At 43.0% G+C, this 20,725-nt stretch overlaps 2 protein-coding genes across 7 annotated transcripts in view; one reads left to right on the top strand and one right to left on the bottom strand.

The window, feature by feature from the left end:
• Positions 1-8,808, top strand: part of LOC127612738 (E3 ubiquitin-protein ligase SMURF2-like) — a 45,509-nt gene extending 36,701 nt beyond the window's left edge. For both annotated transcript variants that reach the window (XM_052083514.1, XM_052083515.1), the window contains exons 12-20: positions 1,442-1,655; positions 3,095-3,198; positions 3,304-3,418; positions 3,498-3,676; positions 4,552-4,689; positions 5,205-5,325; positions 5,426-5,627; positions 5,760-5,835; positions 6,310-8,808. In XM_052083514.1, coding sequence (XP_051939474.1) covers positions 1,442-1,655; positions 3,095-3,198; positions 3,304-3,418; positions 3,498-3,676; positions 4,552-4,689; positions 5,205-5,325; positions 5,426-5,627; positions 5,760-5,835; positions 6,310-6,409 — 1,249 coding nt within the window. In that variant the 3' untranslated portion in view covers positions 6,410-8,808. The remainder of the gene's footprint in view (positions 1-1,441; positions 1,656-3,094; positions 3,199-3,303; positions 3,419-3,497; positions 3,677-4,551; positions 4,690-5,204; positions 5,326-5,425; positions 5,628-5,759; positions 5,836-6,309) is intronic.
• Positions 8,809-9,380: 572 nt separating this feature from the next.
• LOC127612735 (centrosomal protein of 95 kDa-like) lies at positions 9,381-20,723 on the bottom strand. 5 transcript variants are annotated; one of them, XM_052083510.1, is made up of 21 exons: positions 20,541-20,723; positions 19,797-19,925; positions 19,002-19,109; positions 18,710-18,820; positions 18,159-18,282; positions 17,771-17,844; positions 16,708-16,943; positions 16,565-16,622; positions 16,410-16,471; positions 16,124-16,320; positions 15,889-16,036; positions 15,193-15,310; positions 14,908-15,110; positions 14,705-14,800; positions 14,475-14,613; positions 13,566-13,735; positions 13,416-13,490; positions 13,182-13,334; positions 12,956-13,102; positions 10,240-10,311; positions 9,381-10,162 (listed from the first exon to the last, which is right to left on the bottom strand). In XM_052083510.1, exons 1-21 carry the CDS (start codon positions 20,563-20,565, stop codon positions 9,986-9,988), a joined length of 2,622 nt encoding a protein of 873 aa, XP_051939470.1. In that variant the 5' UTR covers positions 20,566-20,723; the 3' UTR covers positions 9,381-9,985. The 5 variants fall into 5 exon arrangements, with proteins under 5 accessions (XP_051939470.1, XP_051939468.1, XP_051939471.1 ...); XM_052083508.1 differs by having other exon boundaries at positions 15,889-16,033; positions 17,771-17,889; XM_052083511.1 differs by having other exon boundaries at positions 16,708-16,928; positions 20,541-20,722.
• Between the last annotated feature and the right edge of the window lie 2 nt (positions 20,724-20,725).

The raw sequence follows: 20,725 nt of genomic DNA on the forward strand, positions 1-20,725 counted from the left end.
CCGATTGCACAATATTTTGGTTTTTAATACGCTTATGCAAGTGTAATCAGAAGTAACCGGCTGTATATTAAAGCCTTAAAATCAGTTGTGTACTAGTCATTGGTACTTCTTGGCGTGCAGAGGAAGATCATATTAATTCATAGGCAAGACTAAATACTTCTACATTTTGGTATTCTTTAATTATTGATGTTGACATCTGTTTGTTTTAGTCACATGATACAGGTGAGCCAGGGCAAAGATTCATATGCTGCATTTCAATAAGTTCCACACTGAGTAGTATTTCTGTCCGCATCACTACTTTCTTCTTCACTTGTCGCTCGCACCCATTAAAAAAGGTCAAAAATATTCATCCATCCATTTTCTGAACCGCTTATCCATAGCATATGAAAAACTAAAACCCAGACTCTTTTTTTTTAACATCATTTACATCAAACATTATACCAGTACACATGATTGCTTACACACGTTCAGTCCAGAGCTAAACGCACCAATAGTCGGTTATCAGTTAAAAAAAATGCAACAGGCAGATGTGCAAGAAAAAAAAAATCATAACTAAAACCATGAGCAGCCTAAAAGCTAGTTGTCAAGTAATTTAAAACACACAACCTGGAGCCGTTTTGTGTCCTCCTAAACCGACAGCCGGAAGGCAAAAGCTCAAACTCGCGGTTGGATGATAAGGACTACCGGTCTTAAAACGAGCATCAGGCTTTCTCAGGACCTGTATTTTATAAGACAGATAGGATCCCGGCTTGCTAACTTTCTGAAATTTTCCCAAATATTTTGACAAGACGACAGAGGCGTTTCCGAACCAAACAGAAGTGTACAGATTCAATACAAGCTACGTGCAAAACACGGCCCTCTCGTTTACCTCAATAAACATTGCTGTAATATGGCAGAGCTCGTGTGAGCCAAAAGGGCTGTTTTCCATCTGTAGTGTCTTGACGGATGCTAAAAAGTCACGTTAAAACACTTAATTGAGCTGAAATTACAAAGTCATTCCAAATGTGTGCACATGCTGAACAATAATAAAAAGTTAAGACATTCTTACAATGAACTAAGAATCGGTGAGGATGTCCACTGACCGTTATTTCACACACAACAACATGCAAGCTCATAATACGAGTTGTTAAAAAAAAGACGGATAATACACGGCAGTTGTAAAACAACATTGTACCTAATTGTTAAGTATTTTGGTGTGTTCTGACTAAAAAAAAGGGGGTAAACTTGTCTTATTAACACTGTCCAGGATGCTGAAGAAATGTGCAGTTCTGCCACTTGAGTTATCCATAAGTCAAAAGGGACCATGGCTTTGTCTTGTCTCTACTGCCGAGCCTCCTCATTTACAACGCACACACCCACTGCTCCAACGCTCTCCAACTGTCCCACTGTCGGTGTGCCTCCCCCCTCCCCCCGTTCCCCTCCCCAACTCAACTCCCTCTAGCCATCCAGCTCAGATGAAGGGCCAGGGAGGTTCCAGTGGCCTCCAGCAAACTCTGTCCCCAGCCCAGTTGCCGGAGGAGGCCGAGTGCTTGACGGTGCCCAGGTATAAACGAGATCTGGTGCAGAAGCTCAAGATTCTACGGCAAGAGCTCTCCCAGCAACAACCCCAAGCAGGCCACTGCCGCATTGAGGTGTGCCGTGAGGAGATCTTTGAGGTAAGTGCAAACGAAATGTCTGAAAACGTGTCCCTCTCACATTCAAGGAAGACTTCAAGTGAAGGTCCACCTCCGTTATCGAAAGCTCGAAATGCACGTTCATCTGAGGGGAAGGCGGACCTGCATTTTGATTTTAATATTAAGCATTACACGTAGCGAGCGTAACATACAGCGCATGTTACCCTGCTAATAAACAAGCCACAATTCAACAAAGGTTTTCATGTAATTAACAAAGACCAAGCACTCCGTAGAGGTAATGCTACATTTAGTAAGGTATATCAATATTAATATCATGGGAAAGAACCTGGATGTAGGACCCGAGATGAGGCCAAATTAAGCTAGTGGGCGTCTTGGGCGGAGAGAAGGGTCCATGTGCAAATGCGCACGCGCACAGCTGAAAAGAGAACATTGATTACATGCCTCGCAAAGGACAAAGTCAAACCATCCATGCAAACAATAGAATGTTCTCAAGATCTTTTACTAGCAATTACTTTCACAGCGTTTACGATGTGGCCCAGAAAAGGGCCCCGGGGCAGCCCAGTACCAGTACTTGGAACCACTTTATGATTTCCAGGGAAAAGCAGAGCAGAAAGGCCCTCACACAACCTCACAGTTGTTCTGTTCCTTTTCCGTCTCCCAATCAGTTGTTCGACGCAGGCGAGGCATTCTTTCTGGATGATTTCAGCAGCTAAGGAGCCTCGGGGTGGGGGGCGGGGTGGGAAATGAAGGCAACAATGCGGAGCCAGACGTAACTTCACAAGTTGAAGTTTAAGCAATGAAAAATATGACTTCATCCCCATTCGACATGACAGATGTGGAAGTGTGAAACACCCGCGCCGCAGAGCCACTTTGGCCTGTCTGTCTGTCTGGGCCGAGCTGTGTAGGGCGCATACTTAGAACAGCTTCTATGAGTTGTATTGAGCTATGGGTACAGTATGTCCTGCACAACCCATACATATTTCACATTTGTAAAAAAACAAAAAAAAAAGACAAAATGCATGCGGTTGAAGGTGCGGTGTTTTCACAAACTTTCTGGTTCTGACCAGCTGGTGCTGGCTCTTCATCTCTCTGGCTAAACCTGGTCGGCTCCGTTGTGAAGTGTTTCAGTGTAAATGTTGTTCAAAGCACCGGAGCTCTTGTCGTGACTTTGCAGCAGAGCCGGCGCTGTGGGCAGGGATGTTTACTGAGACAGCCTCCGGAGTCTGGGATCCCCCAAGAGGTCCACTCTTACGTAACGTCAAAAGGAAACACTTTTTGGACAAAAAAACAAGACGATTTTGACGCGGGGCTGGTTGCTTTGAGAACCATAGTAGCATTTAAGCAATCAGTTTTAATCCCACTGAAGCCCATACATCACACAGAAGTTGAGTATTTGTTGTTTTGGCTATGTGCTGTTTTTTGTTTTGTGCACTATATAATATTGTACTTGTATGCCATAGGAATCGTACCGGCAGGTGATGAAGATGCGACCAAAGGATTTATGGAAAAGACTGATGATCAAATTTAGAGGAGAGGAAGGACTCGATTATGGCGGGGTTGCAAGGTTCTACTCAAAGATTTTCTTGTCACATCATACTGACTGTAATTAGAGATGCCATGTTTTTCACGTTGGTGTGTGTGTGTGTGTGTGTTTGTATGTTTTTCTTAGGGAATGGTTGTACTTGTTGTCCCATGAGATGCTGAACCCGTACTACGGCCTGTTCCAGTACTCCAGAGACGACATTTACACTTTACAAATTAACCCCGACTCAGCCGTCAACCCCGTAAGAACCTTGGAATCTGAAAAACAGCATTCCCAATAAAACGACGCTCATACACTTCCATGTCATGTGCAATCTGCAGGAGCACCTGTCCTATTTCCACTTTGTGGGTCGCATCATGGGCATGGCAGTGTTTCACGGCCACTACATTGACGGAGGCTTCACTCTGCCGTTTTACAAGCAACTGCTGGGAAAACCCATCACATTGGATGACATGGAGTCTGTGGACCCCGATCTCCACAACAGTCTCGTTTGGATCCTGTAAGACGTCTTTCTTTCCAAACAGGAGTTTTGTACTTTTACTATTCGAGTCATTTGCCAATAACGGCAACATTCGAGCTGCTTTACATACCTTATGTAAATTGTTGTAATTTCAGTTGCCAATCACAGTGAGAGGTCCGCTAAATCTCAACCGAATGAAATGTTTGTGGCGCCCTCTGTTGCTATTTTTTTTTGTCAGACACTGTCTTTATATTCATGCACTAAGAAATTAGGATAGCTGTAGCAGAAACAAGTACACAGAATGAAACTACCAATTCAAAGTACAGTTATGCTAAATCATATATACATTATGCATAATATGCGAAATAATAAGCACAGCCTAATGTATAATAATGGAGTAAATGAGTAAAAAGGACAACCACCCATACATAACATTGACTTGGATACAGCAGACCAGGGCTGCCCATAAAGTAGATTCGTCAGCTCCCAATAGCTGACGAAGGGGATGTCGGTAGCTCTCAAGGCATTAAACTCGGTCACTGCCAGCCCTTCAGTTTTATGCTATTGATGTACAGTGGCTGCCTGCCAACAACAGTGAATGAATTGACGCCCGCCTATCATCCGTTTTTGAAATTTGTCACTTGATTGACATATTGGGCAACCAGTCATATGCCTGGTGCATGCCACACCGTGTGTGTGGGTGGAGGCGTGCGTGCGCGCCTGTGTAAAAGTAGGATGTTTACTTCACTCAGCATACCAAATAAGGCATTAGAATATTGTAGTATCCCTAGCGAGCCAGCATGGTAACGACCGTACTTGTGTTAATTTTTAATTGCCATGATTTTCGAATGAGTCATCTACCGAAGAACTGAGTCTTACTGAGTCTGACCGTTTTTTTTTCTCTCTCTCCCCAGGGACAATGACATCACTGGAGTCCTGGACCACACCTTCTGTGTTGAGCACAATGCTTATGGAGAGATCATCCAGCATGAGCTGAAACCCAACGGAAAGAGCATCTCTGTCAGCGAGGATACCAAAAAGGAGTACGTCAGGTATGAAGGTGGACCATCAGACCGGTCATTCAGAAGTCGGAATTGTTGTCTTCACTGTTGATCATGTGGCTGTCCGTTTAGAAAACAAATTTGTTTTGGAGCTTCAAAGTGCAAGCCATTCAAAGCCTCAAAAAAAGTTTTTTTTTAAAATTTATGGTTGGGTAACAAAGAAGAGTACTAAGTGTTGTAAACAAAACAACAAACGGTGGGCCACAAGGCGGGCTGCTTGTTTGTTTGTTGAGGGCACTTTTATGTCATGACTTCATCTAGCAAAGTTGCATTAGTTTGATAGGCCAAATTGTAAAGCACATTTTTATGTTGTTGTTTTCCTTTACTTATTTATTTTTGCAGTAAAGGGGCAAAAAAAACGTGTTTCAGATGAGATTCAGGAGGACCCAGCAGTTTCTATTACAGGGGATGCCCTCTGCTGGCCTTTCTTGCATATTACAGCACTTTACTCTCTGTTTGTACTGTCAACTTGCAGTAGCCTAAGTAGTGTTTTCCACACTCTGAAGGTTATATGTGAACTGGCGTTTCCTACACGGTATCGAGGCTCAGTTTTTGGCCCTGCAGAAAGGCTTCAATGAAGTGATCCCACAACATCTACTCAAATCCTTTGACGAAAAGGAGCTGGAGGTATGAGAGTAAAGACATCGGATTGTGGCCATCGTCGTTGTCATCTTCACGCCCATCTGTCATTTCTCTAAGGGTGTTAGCCTTCCGCCTTCTCTTCCAGCTGATCGTGTGCGGCCTGGGAAAGATTGACGTCTCTGACTGGAAGTCAAACACGCGTCTCAAGCACTGCACGCCCGACAGCAACATTGTCAAGTGGTTCTGGAAGGCGGTGGAGTCTTTTGATGAGGAGAGGAGGGCACGCCTGCTTCAGTTTGTCACCGGCTCCTCCAGGGTGCCCTTGCAGGGTTTCAAGGCGCTACAAGGTACAAAGATTGCTTTCACCCAAGAGTGGACAAAATGTGACCTCATCGCTCAAGCTTCAGAGAATTGAAAATAACACAAAGTTGAAACATCTGCTGACGGTTGGTTGCTTTCTTGCTGTTTTTTGCCTGCAGGTGCTGCGGGGCCACGACTTTTCACCATTCATCAGATTGATGCCAACACCAACAATTTGCCCAAAGCCCATACCTGGTTTGTTTCACTCAAACGCACGCGCGCGCGCACACACATACACAAACACATGACATGTTTGTCATCATTGAAGTCTAATCCATATAATTGTAAGAACATCTATGTCTGCCTTTGAACTGATGTTTCTCCTTTAACCCCCCCTCCCCCAGAACGTATAAAACTGTTTGTGCCCCGTCCAAATCCTCGAACCAACTATAAATAGGATCATTAGCATACAAAATTGTTTTGAGTACACTTTATATTCACAATAAGATATCCTTTATTTGTCTTACACTGGGGAAATTTACAATACATCTTTATTTATGTAGCGCTTTCACAACAGTTATTTGGATGTATACGTGTGTGTGCGTGCATTGTGTGGGTCTGTGCGGGTGGGTGTGTATATGTGGCCCCTACCCTCATGTTGTGCTTTTCTTTGTATTGCATCTTCTGTTTTATTTATTTTTTAAACACACATACATGCTTTTTTTCCAGCTTCAATCGTATCGACATTCCACCCTACGAGAGCTACGACAAGCTCTACGACAAGCTGCTGACCGCCATCGAGGAGACATGTGGATTTGCAGTGGAATGAGGCGCGCCCCTTGAGTGTGTGTATGCGTGTGTTGACGTGAAACTGAAGTATGGATTCATCCATGCAGCCTAACTGCGCATCCCGCAGTCTTCCTCTTTTATTTCACGCTGCTGCCCACTTTCTTCCCGTATCTGAATCCGAACGGGGAGCGCGCCTTTCTTCAAAATTTCCTTGTGTTGTAGCATAGCTTCGAGCCAACCGGCGGACTTGGAGACCACGCCGCGCTCCCCCCGCCCGCCGCTCATTGGAATACTCCTTCCAGGCGTTTAAGAGCAGGACATGAATGGTTTTGCTCGGCCCGCGTCACGCTCCTGCCACTTGTCGCCGCGTCTTCAGGTAGCCACTTCTTGCCCAAGCTCTCCATGTTCATCAAATTCACACGTCTTAGTGGAGAGCTGCACTTTCATCCTACCTCAGTCCAAACTTGTGTGTGTGTGTGTATGCGCGTATGTATGCATTCTCAAGCCCCTCATTGGGGAGGGGGAGTCCACTTTTAATAACAGCCCTATAAAGGTAATATATTGTTTTTGGATCGTGCTATGTTTTTTTTTTTTTTTTTAAGTCAAGCATGTCAGGTGCTGAGGAAACGGACTCTGGTGAAGAAGTTGTCAGTGTGCGTGAATCGAAATCCATTTTTGAATGCAAAGATAAGTTGGTCTTTCACTTTTTTTCCCCCTGCAATACCTTCCAGTAGAACCTCCAAAGTTGAACATCTACATTTTGTTGTTGTATTTGAAAAAAAGAATCAATTCATTCATTTGTTCCAGATTCAGGTCTTTTATTTACTGTACGGGATGTGTTTTTGTAATATTGCAACCCTCCGAACTGACATATATTAAGTTTGTGAACCATACTTCCATTTCATTTTTTTGTGGTTATCAAACGTTTTCTTCACATCACAAAACAGGAAAACACATCCCATAGTCACCCATAGTCGGTTTTGGTTCCACATTGTTCCACTTTGGAGGTTCTACTGTTCCAAGTTTCAAGCCGCTCAAGATGAACCGCCGAGCCTATTTTGTCTTTGGTTTTTGTTTTCCCGTTCATCCCATCCACATTTTGTATGGATGCGATCTTTACCCCGGCCACCCCCGCACGCTTGCTGTCCCGTCACGTGTCGCAAAGTGCGCGCTGCTGCAGACAGATGTCTATTTTCACTTGTCACTGTCAAGCACTTTAGCAAGTGAGCGATAATGTCAGGAGTACCCCCCCCCCCAACCCCCCGCTTCCCAATATGCAATGGGGGTTTCTCAAACGAGTTCAATGAAACCACAGGTTCCTCCCTCACAACCCAAACTTGGACCGAAACGTCACCGTAGGCACAGTGTTCACAGCCAATCCAAAAGCCCTTTGCAAGAAATGATATACATGATTGACGATCAATAGAATAGCTTTAGAGCGTTTTCTTTGCCTCAATCTGGGAACCCCTATTGTGAAATCTCTCATGTCTACTTTGCTCTACTATATTTTACAACTGTACGGACTAGACAAACGCGCATCTACACAGCGAGTATATCTGTACAAAAATGATTTGTGTGTGTGTGTGTGTTCCGTACAAATGCAGCGTGTCTGTCACAGACCTCTTTGCATTCTCAGGAGAACTTGTGCTTTATTATTTCATTTTTTTCATGATTACATGAGGAGGACTCAATGCAAAACGAGACACCTTACTTTTGAATAATCATCCACACATAAAAGCATTTTGCTACAGGGGATGTTTCCACTAAATTCCAAGCAACACGGAGGACAAACATTTTGATATCTTTTCTCAACAAGTCTGTTTTGCATAGCCGTGTGTATTTTTTGAGACTTGTGATTCATCTACCCCCCACCCCCCTTTGTTATCTTTACCAGCTACAACCATGAAGCGCTCACAAATTGTTCTATGAACATTTACAGATGATTTATTTCATGTTATCTATAACACAACTATAAATGCATTACAAGTGTTATTTGCACACGTCATGTATACTTGGACACTTTTCCTTGATGTACCAGATACGAATGGACTGATTTTTGATGTAGACCACGTATATGCACACGCACATGTTCCCGCTATGCCGCATGTTTGTCCACAGCTCATCCGTTCGCTTTGCCATGTTTTCTGGCTGGCTCACTAGTGCAAGTGAACACTTAGGGGAGAGGGGCAAATTGTCCCCTGTAAAACCAACCATCCTATTCAAATAATCCTGCATCCCCGATTTTACCACGGTTTTTGTATTTATTGTTACAGTAACTATTCTGTTTTTCACCTCAACTGCTCTGTGAGCTTGTAATTGACAATGAAGAAGCAAAGATGGCGGAGAGGTGAGGGGTGGCAACTAATTCTTGTAAACTTGCAGAAAGCGGAGCAATAAAACACTGCTGTCTGGATGTTGACAGCATTATGTTTTATACAAGCACGTGTATAACTCATTTCTATTTGTCAGTATTTTGAAATTGATCCCCACTACTGATTATTTGAGGATGAATCGGTTTCATTCGACAAATTGAAGGTGGATGAATGTCATGCTGCTGAAACATCAACCCCTGAAGGATATAAGGGCTCAATCTGAGTTTTACAGTGGATATAAAAATTTTACAGTTCAGTTCAAATACACGGGTCTTTGTGATATCAAAAAATGGAAACCTGGCATATGAACACGGGTGTGCAAACTTCTGTTTGACAAACGGCAGCGCGTTGACTGCAGATTGAACTGTTGGATTTTAAATTCACACGAAAATGGGTTTTACTTGACGAATTACCCACAACAACTGAATTATCTCGTATCGGGGCCCACTTCAATTTTAATCCCTGTGGGGGCGGGGGTCATCATTCCGCATTTGCCAATTGTTTTAGGGCTTGTTATAGCAGTTCCTTTTAAGTTTTAAGCATGTTTAGCATTGTACCACATTCTTTAGAATTAAGTATGTGTAGGTTTTTCTCAGTTGTGTTGTTGTACACATAAACTCACACTCATAGATCTGCATTTGTCATTCGATAGGGTTTAAACATAGCAACATGAGGTTTATTGGTTCAAGCGGAGACTAGGAGACTATCTTAGCCACAATTTAAGAGCATTAGTCTTGTTCATGTCATTTGAGGTGGTTTGGATAGTATCACAAGCTTCATAGAAGATAATTTTCCTCCTACCTCCAAACCTTTCATCACACTTATGTTATAGTTAGATATAAATCCATTAGCTTTGGCTTCTAAGACTTAATTGTTATTCTCCCATGGATTAGAGCACACCAACATCTACATAGTTTTCACAAAAAAAGGACCAAATTTAATTCAAAAAAATAAATAAACCACCGATCATTAAAGGAAGACTTAATAGCATAGTAAAAGGAAGTTAAAACTCAGTGTTGTGGTCATTTGGCAAAAGACGGAACATTTGTACAGTTAACCAGCTACAAGAGAAGGTCACAGTGAAGGAACAGTTGGTTACAATTTGTCGGACTGCTTTCAGTTCATCAAATGTCGGTTCCTCCTTTCGTACCCCATCAAGTTTTGCGGAAGCGTGCTGCTCATGTGCAAATATGAGCGACAGTCAGGATGAGCCTCTGGGTTCATCCCTCCAGCCATGCCAAAGGTCAGTGCAGACAGCTGTTGCGGCAATGGAAAGAAGCCATGCGGACTCGATTGCGTAACCTCTGGACCTCCAGTTCTTGGAAGTGGTCGTCCTGGTCATTCTGGATGATGATCTTCTGCAGCTCGCCGATCTCACGCTCCATCTTGGAACGTAGCTCGCGCTTCATCTTGAGCAGCACCTGTATAAATGGACTGATTCATTATGCTGCACAATGATGGTGGTGTTAAAAGATGATTTGATGAGAACATTTTTAACCTTCTCTTGAGCTTTTTTACGAATCTGGATCTCCTGCCGCTCTTGTGCAAGTTTCTCAGCCAGCAGTGAAAACTGCAAATAGAACAGATTCAAAGATTAAAAACAAAATTGTGTGACAGTCTTGGAACCCACACTGACTGACCCCCTTTTTTTTAAAGCTACACCAAAAAGAGCTCCATCATAAAATCAGATATTTTTGCAGGGAACCATTTTGTATCCGAAAGTATTTTTCGGCGGCAGGTTGACACAAGGCGCTGTAACATTGAGCGAGCGAGAAGCAAGTTTAGCTGCTTCGACTAATGCTTGGAAACGCATTGCGGTTTCCCTCCTAATTCGTGAATCACAGCCTGCATCGACTCGCCCCCATGGTGGCAATTACACAAAATGTCTTACAAATGTCGTTCTCATCAAGGAATTACAAAGAATAATTATCGAAGGGAGGGACGGAGAAGTCATACTAATTGCTAAAATAACGTCATCGTGAAAGACTGGAATGTAAAGCACCTGGGTGTACAACTCACAGACGTCTTGCTGGAACTGCGTTAATGCAAAACGTATCCAAAGTTAATCAGCAAAAATTGCAGGCAATTTAATAAGTGTCTGGAGTGAAATTGTAAAAGAATGTCTACACACACACACACACACACACACAGTTCAACGGATTACGCCCTCTCGTCTATCAACCGGGAGAAGAGGCATAAAAGGTTATAAGCAGTGGCGGACTCTCAGGGCCAGCAAGGCCTTCTCTGCTGGCTTAAACATTCATACAATAACATACATTTAATTCATGTTTTTATTTTCATAAATATGTAAACAATTATTCCCTGTATTCTTTACGTCATATTATTTCCACTTAGTTATTTTAAATAACATTAAAAGCCACTCGACAAATAACTTATTTATTATGGTAGAGTTTTTAACCCATCATATTTCAGCTAGCTTGTGTTGCCAGGTAAATTAAACTTGCTCGGGGCCTTCAGATTAAACAGAGCAGGCCCCTGTGCCCTGAAAATGAACGGGCGCAGTCAGGTTGCAATAGCCAATCAGATCACCTGGGCCTTCTAGAATGCCTTACGTCGAGACTGGACGTGCTAGTTCGGTGATTGGATTAGCGCCTGCTAGAGGGAGCTGTCGCTGCATTTTGACCCAAAATGGCCGAAGGAGACGACGTTGATCTGGTTGCAGGACTTCTTTCCACACAATTTTCAAGACTTGACCTTCCAAGAAAAGCTGGATATTGTGCGAAGATGTCGCCCAACTCCTGCGCTAGCTAGCCTGTCCCAGCAAGGAAAAGGGTTTGTCCGTCATTTTCAGACGACCAATTATGAACGGTACCCGTGGCTCACAGCCTCTGAGAAACGCTGCAAATTGTACTGCTGGGAATGCCTATTGCTTGCAACGGACCGATTTGGTGTTTGGAGCCACAGTGGATTTACCCATTTAAGTTGTTTTACCAAGGCAGCAAGGAAACATCAGAGCACGGCTGGGCACTTACAAACATTTAAAAACGTTTGGGGACATTCGCATAGATGTGCAGCTCAGTGAACAGGCACTACATTGGTGAGTAAATGAATTTCACTTTACATTTCTTCTTGTCATTTTAGTTCGTTAGTATTAAATTAATTGTAACGAAATAAAATGACAGCTACAAAGATGTATCAAATAAATCTGCTCACCTGCAATTTATAATGCCGCATTGTAGTCACCTTCGTGCACTAAAGTTCGTTCAATCCCAGCTGCTCAACATCGTCAGTTATATGCTGTTGTATAACCGATTCTCAATATGCAAATGATCTGTTTATTTTCAAAGAATAGTTTGTTTCGTTATTGTTTGGTTGGTGTCTTATATGAAACTGCGACATTGCGCAATTTATTGGACAGACTTGTTTAAGATCACACAGTGTAATTTGAGTGACATTTTATTAAGTATTTTTAAATCATCGTTTTATTTTTGACAATATCTATAAATTTAGTTTCCTGCTCTTAATTGTGAATGCATACTTGATGGTTTTAAATGCTCCTGAAATTAAGTGCTGCTTGACGAGCCTATACTGTATTGTTGTCATGTATGTGACATCACTGAAGGCCCAAGGTTGAAGTGCACGGCCCGCCACTGGTTATAAGTATATTAATCCTGAAGATAAACATTCAGAAAATGGATGCATATATTACTGAATGCATATAATATGAAGAAACGTGATCTGTGTTTACAACACAGTCCTGAGTTTTGATTGTCACTTTTGAGATCTTCAAATTATATTACAGCACAGCCCTTTTTAAAAATATTTCATGAATATTTTTTAATCTATTTCTGTCAGACATCATTTTCCATGACTCTTATTTTCAGAGCCATTGACAAATGTGCAAAAATGTGTGGGCTCCTTCTCTGCACATTTAATAATTTTATCTATCAGCTGTCGGAGCACTGGGTGCAAGGTTTAATGTCACTTCAAAATACAGTGAGCAAGAGCAACAGTCATAGTGTTGGGAAAATGAAGCTTCTCTGTTTAACATTGTACTGAAAGTACACTGACTTGCAATTTTTTTAACCCTTTTATTTAAGCCAACAGTGCCATCTAGATGAGTCAAAAATGTTATTAGTTTATGAAGCTTCATTTTCCCGTCATTATTGTGTTTTTTAAAAACAGATTAACTGAAAATGTATCTTTTTTTATTTTCCCCAGAGCGCCCAACACTATTTCTGTGTGTGTCCTACTTGATCTTTGTAGTAGTTCTCCATTGACTCGATATGGTCCTGTTGTCGTTTCTGGTGCTCAAGCCTTTGCTCCGTGGCGAAGGCTCTCTGCTCCCTCAGGCAGGCTTTCTGCACCTCCAAACCCTCTTCAAAGAGTTGCCGAAACATCTAAGCACATGCAGCATGTGGACAGTGAGTGTGTTAAGAGCCTTTTAGAAGTTACAAGGAGGGCATTCAGGTGGGCCACCTTTTCCTCATTGATGCGAGCCTTCATGAGGCGAGCCCGATGCTGGACGTGGTAGTCGTGGTAGTACTTCCTGGCCCGAGCAATCTGCTGCCGCTGTTCTCTCAGTCGGCTCTGGGTGGACTTCTGCTGCTGGCTGTGCTCTTTAAAGTCTCTCTGGAGGATCAAGGCCATAAGGACGTCAAAGCCTGTTCTTTCTTTGCTGTTGGACACTGGAACAAATGCATGTGAACCCACCAGACGTCTGCTGTGCTCCTGCTGTTTGCGGACCATTCCCGCCAGCAGGTCGTGCTTCCTCTGAGCTTCTTCAAACTGTCACATGGGGGGGGGTTCTATGGTTCACTTGCTCATAGCCTTCGGTAAATAAAAAAAAAATCAAGCACTCACCTCTTGGGAGAATCGGCTGCGCCGCTGCTTCTGAGCGACAGCTTGGGCACGGATTCGCTCCACCTGCTGCTTCTGCTGCTGCCACATGCGGCCCAGGTCTTGCGAGGAGATATGCAGGAATGGCAGCTCCTCCAGTAGCACGGGCAGGAGCTCGTTCTCCTTCATTTTAACTGGACAGACAAAATGGACCGCCAGAACATCATGCCTCGCTCACTTGTTTGCGCAGAATTACAAGGGCAGATGATAACATCAAACAATTCAGACCTTGTATAAACATCCAGTGGTTTGCATTGAAATTTAAAAAATATATATGTGTACTGTATAATATTTTTATAGAGATTTTTTTTGGTGTGTGCTTGTGTTATAAATATTAAGTATGCGTTATGTGTTCTACATATACTACAAGCATCCATTTTCTGAATTGCTTAGCCACTATTCCTGGTTGATGTACGAGATGCCGTAACATTTCCTGTTTATTAAGATATCCTTTATTTGTCCCACACTGGGGAAATTTACAGTCTACAGCAGCAAGATTGTGGGTAGAAAGAAGAAAAAAATCTGTGTGTGTGTAGCATTATTTTGTATTAATTGTCTCTTCAGAGATTTGTTAATTTGCTGTCCAAAGGTGGATACGCCCCGCTTTAATGCTGTTCCAGCAAAACGCCCGTGAAGTGTTCTCATGCAGTCAACTAGGCAACCCAATTCCGGTCTTTCAGGATAAGTGGTTTCGAAGTGCTCTGTTTGTAGGTTGCTCAGTTGAGGTCTGGTATTTTCCCCCTGGCCATTGAGTCAATTTATTAATTTATTGACGACCACAGACTGTGTCGAATGTCTGACTTAAATTGTGTCACCATGAGACAATCAAAAAATGACATTCATTCATATAACCATGAAAGAAATGCCTCTTACGTGGTGGAGTTTTCTTGGGTGTTCGTAGTCGCCCTGAGGCGCTTTGTGTGTGGATCTTCGGCTGGGACTTGTTTGTCCATGGAATCGTTGTGGGCGCCTTGGGAAAGTCATTGAGTATGGCCTGTCTGTACTCTCGCTCCTGCAGACGCATAATAAAGTCGCGTTGGGCGACAGTGGCAGCAAAAGCCGCAACACTCTGATGCTTGATGATATGCGTCGTGACCACTTACAGCCTCCTGAGCTTCGTGCCGTTCCTTGTCAAGATCAACTCGTTTTTTCCCTTCTAATTTCATCAATTCCGCCTCGTAAGCTTGATTCACCACAGTCTGGTTAGAAAAAAAAATTGACGTGAAGCCCACCAAAATACATAAATAGCACCTGAAAGTTGGGAGTCAAGTTCTATTCACGAGACAGATGTAAAATTCAAAACAACCTTTTTGTGTTTAGTACGGCGCGGCGGCTCACTTTGCCACATCAGAGGACGGGTCGGGATGTTTGCGTGTTGGCCATCGCCACAGAGGCTCACGGCCTCGTCTTCGTCGTCATCCTTTGAGTGCTCCAGCACAGAGTGATGACCTCGTGCGGGCAAGGAAAAAGATGAGAAGTTCTTATGGGCTGATTTGGGTTCGGGTGTTCCTGAAATGATGAATTATTCTTGTGAAGGCGCTCTGAGTCACGCTAAACTGCTTAGATGCATAATTTTGGCAAATTCACACACCAGTGTGTAGTCTGGAGGTCCGATTACGCGCCTCAATGTCGGTAGTGAGGTCAAACTCTTCTTCCTTATCTCCAAAAGCTCCAAGCTCTTCCCTGTTGCCCAAAAGTCGTTTCAGCATCTGAAGAAAAGACAAAAATCAAGAAAGAAGAAAAGACAAAAATCAAGAAAAAAAAATGGATAATTGGGCTGGGGAGGTGAAATGAGGAACTCAATAAATAATAAGACGAGGCAATGCAGCTTTATTAAGAGTCCCCTCTGAATGTATTTGAACATCAAGGTCAATTCCTTGTTTTTCCACAGACAACTGGGTTTCAGATCAAAACTACCCATTGATAACAGCAGACTGTTGCCTTCTTCATTTGAAATGCTTTCCAGGCCACTACTGCCACCCCTTTCAGTTTCTGGGGGTTTCTCCCTTCAGTCTCATCCTGTGAAGATGAACTGCGTTCTACATTGTTTCAAGGTCCGGCTGATTGACATGGCCAATCAAGACCTACTTTTTCTCCCGGATTCTTTTTTTTTTGTGGTATTAGCAGTAGTAATTCACGACTGTAGTCATGGTAAGCAGTTGAGAATGTGGATGGGTAGGTGGGGTTTAACCACTCACCCCCGCACACGATGATTCGTTTGTGTGTATCCATACACACACATTAAAATGACTAAAATAACAATGGAAACACTTGCAACTGTTCTCACCTGATCCAGTTCATCAATTCGGTGGGTGAGTTTCTCAGAAATGTGATGCAGTTCTTTTTCTGCTCGCCTGTTTCTCTTCCTGCAGTGAGAATGAGTCTCCTTGGGGTCCTCCACCTCTTCCACTTCCTCGTCGTCTTCCGACCGGCTGCTGTTCACAAGAAACAGGGGGGCTGTTAGCAAGACAAGCTCAAAGCAAACGCAACCATGGTAGAATGAAATAGATTCACGAAGATACCCGAGATCCTTCTCATCGTGGAGGCTTCCCCCCTGTGGTCTCGTCGTAGGACACAGGTCTTCCTCTTGCTCTTCTTGCTTCACTACTTCCGTGTCTGGCAGAATCGGGGTGGCGGCCGACGCCTCATCCTGGAGCGTTAGGAGGAGGACATCTGGTTGCGTGTGGAATAAAACCTTCCTGGGGCCTCCCTTGGTGGGCTGAAAATATCATACTTGCTGATGAAACATATAAAGGAATATGAATATGGCCCTTCATTTAAAAGTGGCGGCTTGCTGCTTTTTCCTACCTGCAGTGTCTCTCCCAAAACTTCGGCCCTTTGCTGGCTGGCTGAATCCATTTCGCTCACGGCTATGAAACGGACACAGAGGTAGCAGAATATAAATCTCAAGATGTACAATCCAGAGAGTGGGGATCAACTGTGTTTCCGTTTCTCTCACCCACCCGGAGAGTGCAGGCCGTTGCAGACGGGCCTCTCTGCTTCAGTGCTGGAGGTCCTTCCCTGGAGGATGAGAGGATATTTGGCCAAAAGACACAAAAGAAATGCTAGAATACAACATTTAAAAGGCAGAAAGGCGTGTTCATACCTGGATGATGGCAGGGTCGTGTTGCTCTTCGACACAGCAAGCGCCATTTGGGTCTCGGTCGATGGAGTTCGTGTCTGTGTCGGTGTGGTGGGGGGAATCGCTCTGGGTGGGTGGCTGTAGTGCAATGGCGCTGTGCGGCAGTACAGAAAGTCGTGCAACCAGATCCTCTGCGGGACCAGAGGTGGCAACTGCATCCGAAGTTAACGGCTGGACAGTTGATTCTGTTGAGTCAAAGGCTAAAGAGTAGTTGCATGGCATTTCTTTTTCCTGACCTTGAGCACCCTACAAATACTGTGCGCCACACAAATTGGATGGTGGGGGGGATACGACAGTGAGTGTACAGCCCGTCTAGAGACTGTCTCTATTCCACCTAAAGTTGTGCAATACAATGATATAGATTGTATGATAACGGCATACTGGTTATATCGTGCATTTTTTTGTAAAATCAATGGACAAGTGGTACGTACATTAATCAATATCAAAAGGCATGAAGAGATTTTTTTGATTGGTCTGACTTCGGACGAAAAATAGTGAGAAAACTGGTCAAATACAGCGGTAGAACCATAACACATTCATAGAGCGCATAATAGTGAATCTGTAATAATCGAACCGTGAATGTAGCGAGGGAACACTGTGCCGTATCGTATAACTGTCGGCAGATGACTCTGTCGCGCTCATATAAAATGAGGAAATGGCCGTGTGCAGTAAAGTTCCTTGCTGCAACGGCAAATTGGATGACGGTGATGACATGGCCCCATTGGGCCTGTTTTAGAAGCACCTTGCAAATAGTTTGGGAAAGCGGTTCCACTGTAAGTGCTTGGAACCGAAAAGGTCTGATGGGAAAGCAACCTCTAAGGGTCAAGCAAGGAAGTTTCAGTATGGAACCGGGCAAAACAAAAAGTGACATGAATTCTAGTCTAAGACTTCGCCACAGTCTAAGCAAAGGTTAGTGATGGACCGCAGCCATTTATTCAACTCAGATTTTACACACAATTGGTTAATAAAGCCATCGTTGGAAACCGAGGCCACCTTGTATTTTTAAACACGTATTTTCACATCTCACCTTCTTTTTGATCTGTGAATGTGCGTGCTGAAACCCCGAGCCCGATGACCTCACTGAGCGATCCAGGCTGCTCACTGTTGATGGAATGTTGGGAATTCATACTCGAGTGCATAGTGGACCTGCATTTTAATATACCTGATTAGCCAGAGGTTCCTCCCTGGAATGCACAAACTACTGTGCACTTTACTTGACTCATTGAAATGTCTATTACTGACAGACAGTTAAGAGTGCACGTACTATGCTTGTAGTTTCGAACTAAGGGCTTATGAATAGCCTCTTGGTTCGACTTGGTTCCCCCAAATTCATGTCTGTGCAGTTTGTACCCGGCTACCCAGAAATATCCTGGTTTTAACAGGCAGTATAAAAAGAGCTACAGGAATGTACGTACGCTCCACAATCAGACGACAAATGCCCTTCGTCCATTTTTGTGTCCATCTGCTTGATGGCATTGCTGGTTGTTGGCGCCTCGCTTTTACCAAGACCTGCCGCTTGGAGACCACTATTTGATGATCCTGGTTTTGAATATGAATTATTATAAACAAAACAACAACAAAAAAACAGAAACATGATAAGTATTATTATTAGCGATAATGAAGGAAGAAACTAAAAATACTTGTGGTATCCATATTTGTGTTCAATAAACATGTTGGGCAGTCAAAACTTGCATCGCAGTAAACAGAGAATTTCACCTAAATTTCCTGTCAATTTTCTATCTGGGACGTGACTTTCATGAGGTGCAGATGAAGTTACATAATATGGTCTGAGGGGCAGTTCAAGCTACAGTAACAAAGCAGTGCTCAGTTCTCCTAAATGAGACGAGCCTTTGTTTTTCATAGCTGCTTTTAATATGAAAGATGTCACGTTTATGTAACAAGAGCATGCTTGTCAACATACTGAGAACAAGGAAAGTAAACAGAGATGATTGTTTGATGTACCCACCATCATTCTGCGAGTCCTCACTTATCTCCTCGCTGAGATATTCTAAGAGACCATCAAATATATCCAAAAGATTCTTGATTGATTCTTTGTCTCCCCGGATGACATTTTCTCCTGTAAGCATACACTCGTTATTACACTCAAGCTCTTCCATTGTTAGTCTGAACACCACAAAAAAGAAAAACTAACAAGAGGGTCGTGGAATTCTGCATAAAAAAATAACATGGTGCAATACTGTCTGAACATTCAATCGCACTGACGTTTACATAGACGCACAAAAATGTTTTTTTTATACCTGTGATATGCGAGAGACTGATCTGAAGATAATCCAGCGACAGCGAGTCAATCACACACTGAACATTATGGACGTCATCCTCCTGGCTCCGTGGCGATGCAATATAATCTAAAATGTACAAAGACACTCATGCATGTGAAAATGTAAAAAAATAAAAAAAGATACATGTCAACCCCAGGGCAACTAAATAGTGTCAGCAATGACAAAAAGCTACATCAACACACAATCACAGTTCATGGACATGCTCAGAAATCTTCACAGGAAAACATTTCTCACAGACAGCAAAATAGGTCATAACATGAAAAGCAAGACTGTTGTATGTGGGGGCAACAAAAAAAAGAATGACAACAAAGGAAAATATCAAATCAGTATTTTGATCTACATTATATAGTATTTTGGGGAAAAAACCCCGTCAAACTTTTATAACTTCTGGATTTATGTATATATTTTTCATTTCAGAATAAGAGTACAAGAGAGGAAGTACTATGTTAATTGTTTAATTAGTGCTGTAGCAAACTGTTCTTGATCGGTATAATTTATGAGTGTACTCATTTGATTATTGTTACAAATTGTCCTATGCTTGGGTTCACTTACCAGTCCCTATTCGGTTATTGTTTCTCTTAAAAAACAACGCATACACTGGCCCACACAAAAGGGTAAAGCCCCTTAATAATCAGAGAGAAATACTTGTTAATAACCCTGACCCTATATATTTGTTTCGAATTCAATTTTCGAACTAAACTGTACAGTCATTCCAAACAGATGCTGCATGCACCCCGTTTGCCGTCATCTTACCTGGAACCTTCTCTCTCAGGATGTTCTCATAGAGACTAATGAACACATGGGCGTCACAGTCTGTGAGTTTAGTCAGCTTCTGTTGAATGCGACACTTGACGAGCAGCTCATTTGCCACATCTACCCAGTCTGGAGGGACAAATCATGAAAGTACATTACTGCCCACTGCTTCCAATGGGAGATGACAGTACACAAAAAATGAAATCGCGCCATCTAAACAGTTTCTGGATAACTTAGATATTACTATTAGATTCCTGGGACGTAGTCAATGACTGTCGTGTAACAACGAGTGTGTGATTAAGAATTGGTGGTAGATTGAGTTTATGAGGCGGCAAAGTGAAGTTAGGAAGCGGGTAGTTTTCTTCCTGATGATTCATACAAACACAGCGTTACGTAACACGTACAAGTTCTCGCACCGTACAAAAAGCAGCAGTTCAGATTGATATGTGTCGATACCAAAGACAAATGCCCATGTTTATGCCGCAACTTTGACTCAACCCAACATCTCGACTAGGAAGCGCTGCAAAAAGTCACTTTGTTTCCCACCGACATCAAGTACTGTCGTAATGGAGTCTAATCGTAACCGATTGTTCCGAATCTGCAATACACGATTATATTCTTCACACAGTGAGAAACGTTCCTAAACAACAACAGAAATAGAGCTAGCCACCAAAGTTAGCAATGGAAAGTTAGCGTTAGCTTACATATCGTACGTAAAAAGTGAACGTTGCCTTCCGCTCCTACCTCTCTCTTCCTCCGGAGAGCCCATGAAACAGCTGTTGAAGAGAGGCAGATGTGGTTCAAAAGCGAAGCAATTTCTGCGGAGAGGTTTGCGTTGGTCGAACGGAAACTCCACAGCGGACAATATAGATCCGTCGGTGTGTTAGTAGTGTGGTGATCAACATGAGAAAGAAGGAACTGTCTTTCCA

Source organism: Hippocampus zosterae, chromosome 13 (assembly GCF_025434085.1).
Source record: "Hippocampus zosterae strain Florida chromosome 13, ASM2543408v3, whole genome shotgun sequence".
NCBI lineage: Eukaryota > Metazoa > Chordata > Actinopteri > Syngnathiformes > Syngnathidae > Hippocampus > Hippocampus zosterae.

Coding starts and splice junctions, on each gene's coding strand:
- LOC127612735 (XM_052083507.1), bottom strand. CDS start 20,565: ATGGGCTCTCCGGAGGAAGAGAGAG. Junction 18,821..19,001: donor CAGTCTCTCGCATATCACAG/GTATAAAAAAAA, acceptor GTATGCTTACAG/GAGAAAATGTCATCCGGGGA. Junction 14,801..14,907: donor GCCGTACTAAACACAAAAAG/GTTGTTTTGAAT, acceptor TTTTCTAACCAG/ACTGTGGTGAATCAAGCTTA.